This window comes from Sycon ciliatum, chromosome 4, assembly GCF_964019385.1.
Source record: "Sycon ciliatum chromosome 4, ocSycCili1.1, whole genome shotgun sequence".
In the NCBI taxonomy this organism is placed as follows: Eukaryota; Metazoa; Porifera; class Calcarea; order Leucosolenida; family Sycettidae; genus Sycon; species Sycon ciliatum.
This window is the reverse complement of record NC_088646.1, coordinates 30,301,986-30,310,196: the sequence shown is the minus strand read 5'-3', so window position 1 is coordinate 30,310,196 and position 8,211 is coordinate 30,301,986. Positions and strand designations below refer to the sequence as shown.

The window sequence follows — 8,211 nt, the reverse complement described above, 5'->3', positions numbered from 1 at the left end:
CAGTACTGCCCTTGTTGCTGTCTGCTTGTGCTGGGGTGAAGAATGTGCTCGGCGGTGTGATTAATCACACACCACCCAAAACGGTCTCCCAGCTATAGGTTGTAAAAAAATGAAAAGACAGTTTTAACATTCTAGTCGGAGACAAGATAGCAAGTATTTATAGAAACGCAACCGATCCACAACCAACTGACACAGATTTGTTTTGACGGAAACGTTTTTGCCTTCTGAAAGTGCTAGAGAAAACCTTTTCTGTCAAAACTACCGTATTATCTCTAATATAAGCACAGTCTCCAATAATAGCATGTCTCCATTAATAGAACACCTTGGGGCGGCATTCAAAAAATAAAGTGCTCAGTCTCTATTATAAGCACACTGTGTAAATTCATTATCTGTACCGGCGAAAAAATCCCTGAAATGTGTGTGTCATACATGAATTTGGCATGGCAACATGCCTCTGAAATGAGGTTGAAATAATAATGGAACAGTCTCCAATAAAGGAACGTCTCCATTAATAGCACGGGGCGGAGGTACATTGAAAAAATAAAGGACCGTGCTTATATTAGAGATAATACGGTAATCAGTGTCCGTCGTCGGTTGTGGACTGGTTGTGTTTCCTATCAATAGCAGTTTGAATAATGTAAAATATAATCTTATAATTTTCGGGCAAAGTCCATCTTCAGGAATCGTGTGTGATTTTATGAGCATGGTTCAACATAGAGAGTAGTGGGGTGGACACACCCATTCCCAAAGCGCTGCAAACCGAACCGATTCTTTTACGTACAACGTTTCGGCAAAATTGCCATTGTCAGGTACGAATTTAAACAATGATGCCATGCAGGCCAAAAAGGAGCAGTTTTATGCCAAAGTCCTACCGCCAAAACAGCATAATCTCGCGGGTTTTTTGCTGTTTTGGCGGTAGGACTTTGGCATAAAACTGCTTTTTTGGCCTGCATGGCAGCATTGTTTCATTTCGTATCTGACGATGGCAATTTTGCCGAAAATTTGTACATAAAAGCATTGGTTCGGTTTGGAGTGCTTTGGGAATGGGTGTGTCCACCCAACTATTCTCTACGGGTGAAGCTGCAAGATAGCTCAAAACTACTTCTCACATGGTTCAACATACACTTGACTTGTTTAAGGGGAGAGAGAGCGTGTGTGTGTGGGGGGGGGGGGGGGGGGTTAGGTCCCCGGAAGATGTGTGTTAGCTGCCCCCGCCATCTGCTACCTGTTTGATGGTCGGATCCTGTCCGTTTTCTTGTTCGGCTGGTCTTGTTGGCAAGTCCTAGCTTTCACTTTTCAAGCACTGGCACTTCAATTTCCAACAGGATGCTACTATAAGACCTGCCAACTATCTTGAACAGGAATTTCTTCTTACTATATTGAGGGTGCAGTCACTCAGCAATCGCCTTGAATACTCGTGCCTACTGTACATTGCTTGGTGTGGACACTGTATTAGATTTGGCGCAGTGAAGATCCGGCATCGATCATTGAGTCTCTGCAAGACTCTGTTCTTGCCAATGCACATGTTTTGGAAACGTTTGCTAACGCCACATCGGCTCAGGTGGATGCTCCTGTCTATCAGTATGCTGGGGTAAGGTTCTTCACCTTTATTTTTTATTTTTTCATTTATTTACATGGCTGGGATAGCCGATGACCACTTTGCGTGGCGATTGCCTTCTTGGCGGACGCTTCTCTTTGTGTACTTTCCTTTGCCTTGACATGAGTGTGCATGGTGACCGATTCTGCTGGAACATTGTGCTGCTCAATAAAATCAGATTGTGTGAGTCCAGTTTGCACCCTGCACCAGTTCACGGCTCAATGTTCACGGGCCTTGGTCTGCATAGCCGGTCTGCATAGCTCTGGCGCACGCTAGACTTGCGCGATCGGATCTCATTGAGCAGCGCTGTTCATGTAGTATCAACTGCACCATCTCCCTCTCTCTCTCTCTCTCTCTCTCTCTCTCTCTCTCTCTCTCTCTCTCTCTCTCTCTCTCTCTCTCTCTCTCTCTCTCTCTCCCCCCCCCCTCCCCATCCCCTCTCCTTCTGTTCATGCATACATCCATCCATCCATCAATCCATGCATTCATGCATGCATGCATGCATGCATCTGTCTACTAAGTATCTGTCTGTGTTAATTGTTGTTCTTACCTCTCTCAGGATCTCCTTGCTCTGGACATCATAGTCTATAACGAGGATAGTGGTCTTTCTGATGCTCTACTGAACAAGCTGAAAAGTCTGCGTACCGCGTGCAACTCGATTAATTTAGAAGCACCCGGCGTGTCTGCAGAGATTGAAATGGAGGCATGTGAATGCGAAACTTCCCCGACCCAGGCAAGCAAGAAGCGGAAACAGCCGTTGATAGACACGACTGATGACATCAGTCCTGCCAAGCGACCTTACTTTCGTGGCAATAGTGTCAGTGATAGCCCTGATGGTGTTACTGCTGCTGCTGCTGCTGCTGCACCGGTATGCAGTTCTGGCAATGGTAGCAGTGAACACGACAATGGTGACAATGGGTGCGACGCTGACACTTCCTCACCCGATACGGACAACAATGGTCACAATGAATCCCGGTCTGGAGTGGAGAATGTTCCCACCAAATCCCCAGCCGGCGCAAATGCTGCTGCGAAGGACGGTGACGGTGCTCCCCTGCCAGCTGTGGTTGTAAATAGCGAACCGTTTGCTCCTGGTCATCCAACCATCGACCCGGATATGGTGGCGGCCGATATTGTTCTCTCACCCCAGTCAATCAGCGACTCTGTTGCAGCTTCCGCCGCTATGCAATCACCGCAGAGTCCTGCATCTCATGTGAGCAGCGGTGGCAGCGCTGGCAGCTGTAGCAGTGGCAGCAGCAGCACAGCAACTACCACCTTGCCGCCGCCACCGCCGTCTCCTCGCACTCGCCACTTGCACAGTGCAAGCGGCGGTGGCTGCCTTGTTGTGCACTGGCCCGCTGTGCTGCTTGCCTTGCAGCGACTGACCGGAGGTGCGAGTGCAACGGCTGACCACTGAACTGTGCCTTGCTCGTCTCATCTCTCCATGCTCTACAGCCGGCTGCTAAAATAGAGGCCATTGTAAGATAGTGTACTGTACAGCTACCACTCCCATGGTCATGAATTTTACTCTTTCTGCCCGGCTTTCTCCGCATTTCAATACTCGTGCTGCTGCAGCTGTCCTTCCATGTCTATAGATCCTCCTTTCTATGAAGCTGCGTGATGCGTCCTACATAATTATAAACCGCCTTGCTGTTCAGCTTTTGTCACATTTGCCATTGTGTGCATTTGTGTTGTGTGAATTTGTATGTTTGTGAAATTAGTGTACAGTCAATCCACCTTCTTCGTCCATCTGTACATTCTACTCCCTTACAAGCTCACTTTTTTTTAACGCAGCTGAACAGAACAGGATTCCGTCTCTCTCTCTCTCTCTCTCTCTCTCTCTCTCTCTCTCTCTCTCTCTCTCTCTCTCTCTCTCTCTCTCTCTCTCTTTCATGAAGGTTTGCATGCAGCACCGACAGTGCGGCTGGCCCTCACTCATCGTCGCACATCCCCATACACATACAATTGCCTTTTTTCTCCTTCTCATGAAATACATTGTGTCCGTGTGTTCTGCGTAGCCGTATTCCAGGATGTAGCCTATAGCTCATCTTGTACACTCACCACTTCCACTCCCGATTCTGACCTAAACTATGCTCCTGCCCGTGAATCCTGGATGCACTATATTTTCAAGGTTACTCATCTCTCTTTCCATGTGCCGCAGCCGTTTTTTTATCCCTTGTCCGTGTGCTATATACTGATTTACCCCAATTGTATACTATATTGTCATGTATGTCTGTGTGTGCGCGTGTGTGTGTTTATATCGCTTTACCGTATGGTTTACTACCACCACTTGGTACGATGACTATTGTTTTCGCTCTCCAAACAAGACGGAGTATCGTCTTTCCAGTACCAGGGCTGCAGCTGCTATTTTACAATCTTTTTTTAAAGTGTTTTACGAGGAAGTGATGTGTTTGCCAAGTAAAGAGATTGTGCTTTGCGCTTGTGGTGGTGCTTTTTGCTAGAGCATGTGTGGTGTTACGAGCCGGTCAACATGATTATATACCACAGTCTGCGAATGCCAATACAGCAATGCGGCCTGCATGAAGTTTGAATCTGTTTTCCCTCCCTGTGAGATTGTAGTTGCCGGCAACTTCACAGGGGAAACTGACATGCTAGGGGTGTGGTTCATGTTCTGAGGTTCAAAACTGCCATGTTTCGGAGCTAATGTCGCGGACATGGAAATCCAGTCGATTGACCGGGGCCGGCGCCCTCAGCGCGTACAGAACGTAAGTCGTTGCATGCAGTGCACATGTTGATCCGATATCCGCCGATGCGCGCGACCAGCATGCAGTGCATGCTACGGCTGCATGGCCAGCACCCTGGGGCCGCTAGACGTGCGACCGGATTTCCATGTCCACGACAGTACTAGTAGTAGATCTACTCAGCCTGTCTCAGGAAGTACATGTACATGTAGTAGTAGTCTAGGCCCCAGCGGCAAATGCTAGCACCCAAAGTAGCATAAAAGGGCCTTTTTGTGACTCCACACGATGCTAGCATAAACAGCAGTTTTTACCGGCATCCGATACATTTTTGCCAATTTTGGCATTCTGGAAGACTGGATGTGGAATTCGGTCTAGATTACACTATGAAACTAGTATTAGAAGAGATCCGCCTCCAAGGATCTGTCCTAACACTGACAGTTTCAATGCCCTTTTTCAGCATGACTGTAACTTGAGGTTACAACAGATGTTGCCATCCATTTTTCTACCGGTAAATAGTTATAGCTCTGTATACAACTTCCAACAAGCACCGTACTAACTATTACGGTACTACCACATTGATAATTGCATGCACTACATTCAATTTGTTTGCATTACCTAGTTGTGACCAAGACCCACATTGCCATTGGTACTTCTTGGTATTTGCTCTTTTGTATTGCAAATATTTCCATAGCAACATGATGCCAACATCGCACCTTTAAAAACTCTTTTTACATACCTGCTTTGTGAGAATTCATAAATAGCACGGAACACCGTTTTCAACCCAAATGTTTCACCATTACCATTAATAGGTAGCATAATTCGTGTTGTCTAGCATCCAAACTAGCATCTTTCTGAGTTGTCAGCTAGCATCCCAAAAAGCATCTTGGCAACATTTACATGTAGCTAGCATCTGCCGCTGGGGCCTATGTAGTACAATACCGAAATCGATATACCGGTAATTACATGTATGGTATTTTATCACTCTCTTATTATTGACGGCCGCATACCTTGAACCCAAACTGTCAGATTCACTGAAAGAACTTGGTGAACATACTACTGTAACTACAATCATGTACATGTAACAACTGAAAACTTCCGCTTACAGAGAAGTAATGTCCAATGTAAACGGCATATCATGTACATACTATCTACTATTGCAATAGAATTCCTTTCTTCCTATGTATAAACAAAGCTAAAACAGCTTAGGTATGCTATGTCGTGATAAATCATTCCCGTATGTCACGTGATTGTCGCCTTGGAGTTGACCAATGACAGATCAAACAGCGCGGGCTGGAAAGCGCGGTCCTGCCTGCTCAAACTAAGTTACTTCAAAGGTAATGGAACTGGATCCACTGCCCGTCGTCAAGTGACGACGGGCAGGAACGGATTCTACTGCCCGTCGTCAAGTGACGACGGGCAGGAACGGATTCCACTGCCCGTCGTCAAGTGACGACGGGCAGGAACGGATTCCACTGCCCGTCGTCACTTGACGACGGGCAGGAACGGATTCCACTGCCCGTCGGGCAGTAGCCACTGGACTGACTCTCTACTTCAAGGACGGTCTTTCATTGGTTACTAATAAAATGACTAAAGCAGAAGAGCGACTGTTTGCAACCACAACTGTCATCATGGCGCTCCAACATTTGATCTGGAACTGGGAGAAAAGAAGCCCCTTTGTTGAACCATATTGGCGATCTGAATGAGCTCCTCCGAAAAGTTGAGGAAGAGACTGAAACTTTTATTGCGGAGTCGCTCGCGAAGGAGATCTTGGACGAGCCGGATGAGCCTCAGCCAAAGCGCGCAATGCTCAGCAACCTGCAGGATCCGCGCAATTTGCCGAGGTTTCCGATCAAGACGTGGGAAAAAATCCGTAGGAACAGAACAGCCAGAATGCCCGATGCCCAGTCGACAATGTCAATGGCACCGCGAGAAAGAAAGCACTATGGACTACTACAAAAAACTGTACCAGAAAACAATCACAAAACACAATGCAGGTGTGTCTGTCATGTATCTCTTTATTTGGCTTGGGTGCACACGGGAAACACGTTCCAGTCACTCATACTCGGCCAGTACCGTTGTGCATCCAGCCCTTGCCGCTATCGCGGCGCGGGCTGGATTCCGCGGTACTGCCCTCGTACTCGTGCAGGAACCTGTACTTCCCTCAGGTCAGCATATGAAAATACTAGTACATAACGAATAAAGACCTCGGCTTCGTCTCGGTCTTTTACTCGTTATGGGATTTTGAGTCCCCACATCCAACCCCGTTTTGTGAAATCAGTTTTCCCTGCTGGAACTGATTGATCTACATGCATGCTAGCTAGCGCTAGCTATGCTATGCACCGTGCAGGCGTGCACGTGCACGAAGATTCAAGACTGTCAAACACTGGTCTACAGATGTCAGTATTACTCTGGCTGAACCAAAGCATATTGCCTCTGTATTATTATTATTACTAGTTATACTACAGTGCTGGCAACTGAAATCCGCCCCCTTAGCGGTGCGTCCACATTCTAGCGGTCACAATTTCGTAGTTTTGCTATCCTGTGTTGGGTCTTTGCGATGTGAGCGGACCGCACAGGGGTCGGATTTCAGTTGCCAGCAATAGTACTCGTACTTCGGATCGCAGATTGTTTTCCAGTTTCGAGATTTCGATTGGTAATAATATTATTATTATTGTAACAATTGTGCACGGTGTTGAAAAAGAAGCGCTACATCACACTGTCAACCGTCAACGGGTAGTGAAGATAAAAGCTAAAATCACTTCGAAGCATGATCAGTGTGCACGGGTTGAATAGTTCCACCCGCAGCCCCTATAGCAGCTTTGCGTGAATTGTCCCCTTAGAAGTGAGAGGAGTCGAGAAGCAATGGATTATTGGATGGTTGGAGCATTATGAAAGCAGGGCATGCGTTGAGCAGCCAGTAGATATGAAACCACGTCATCGGGGACGCGCTGCAGCCGAAATCTGGTGTGGCGGACAGTGAGAGAAAGAAGTAGTTACACTTTGGCCCCGTAAAACAACATGAATAGCTTGACCGTATTGCCGCCAGGCAGCACGCCTGCTAGCGGACAGCTCACAGATGCGACCAGCAGCAATGGAGGTGGTGCTGGCGTTAGCAGAGAGGATCGACTGCTAGTGGCTGTCCTGAGTGTAGTGCTGGTACTGTGGATATTTTTCTTATTGCTATTTGCACGTGTTCTGGGTGCCATTGCTACCAAAGTCATCAACAAACTGCGACCCAGCCTTAACGCACACATTGGTAAGTGGATGGAACAAATCTGCAGCGTTGAGAATGCTTAAAACATGTTCCCAATTGCACAGACAATAATTATTCATGCTGCAGCTACAGTGTACATTACGTGTTGTATCATTCTCATCTTTGGTCACCTTCCGAAGGCAACCGTTGAGTCGGACGGAGGGGGACTTAGCAAGCCATGCATGGCAACAGCAAAGGGGAAAAAAAGTTATAAAACTTGAACAAGAAGAGGCAGCAGGGGTACAGGATCACTGACAGTCTGTGAGCGTGCGCCTGTCTTTCCCGGAACAGACTAACTACAGGACTGCCGGAAGCAGTTTTTGATTGGTCCGGTAGTATCATGGCCGTTCATACTTTGTGTATGATATGGCGGGTACGCAGTCATGCCCTCCATAGTAGGAAACCTGTGTTGGTGGCCAAAAAGTTGGTCGGGTGATAACCTGACCAACCGTGACCGGTTCCAGCGGGCCTGACCTATTATTTTCCAAAGTTTATCAAACCTCTATCCGAAGATTCTGGCAACGGCCGCAGCCGAAATCATGCATGGGATCGTAGACATGCAAACCCCAGCAGTGCCCGCCAGGCAAAGTGCTTCATCATGGTGATGATGAGTTGAGCAGGCTTATTTGTCGCAATCACACGACCTTTTTATCATTTTTATT

The 8,211-nt window shown here is 47.2% G+C and overlaps 2 protein-coding genes across 3 annotated transcripts in view; both read left to right on the top strand.

The window, feature by feature from the left end:
* LOC135815552 (ubiquitin carboxyl-terminal hydrolase 34-like) overlaps positions 1-4,017 on the top strand; it is a gene marked incomplete in the record, with an annotated part of 63,299 nt that extends 59,282 nt beyond the window's left edge. Inside the window, 2 exon segments of the mRNA XM_065328867.1 lie at positions 1,457-1,591; positions 2,157-4,017. Of these exon segments, the coding sequence (XP_065184939.1) occupies positions 1,457-1,591; positions 2,157-3,011 (990 nt within the window).
* Positions 4,018-6,979: 2,962 nt separating this feature from the next.
* LOC135815550 (bridge-like lipid transfer protein family member 1) overlaps positions 6,980-8,211 on the top strand; it is a 63,055-nt gene continuing 61,823 nt past the window's right edge. For both annotated transcript variants that reach the window (XM_065328866.1, XM_065328865.1), the window contains exon 1: positions 6,980-7,552. In XM_065328866.1, the coding sequence (XP_065184938.1) occupies positions 7,315-7,552 (238 nt within the window). In that variant the 5' untranslated portion in view covers positions 6,980-7,314. The remainder of the gene's footprint in view (positions 7,553-8,211) is intronic.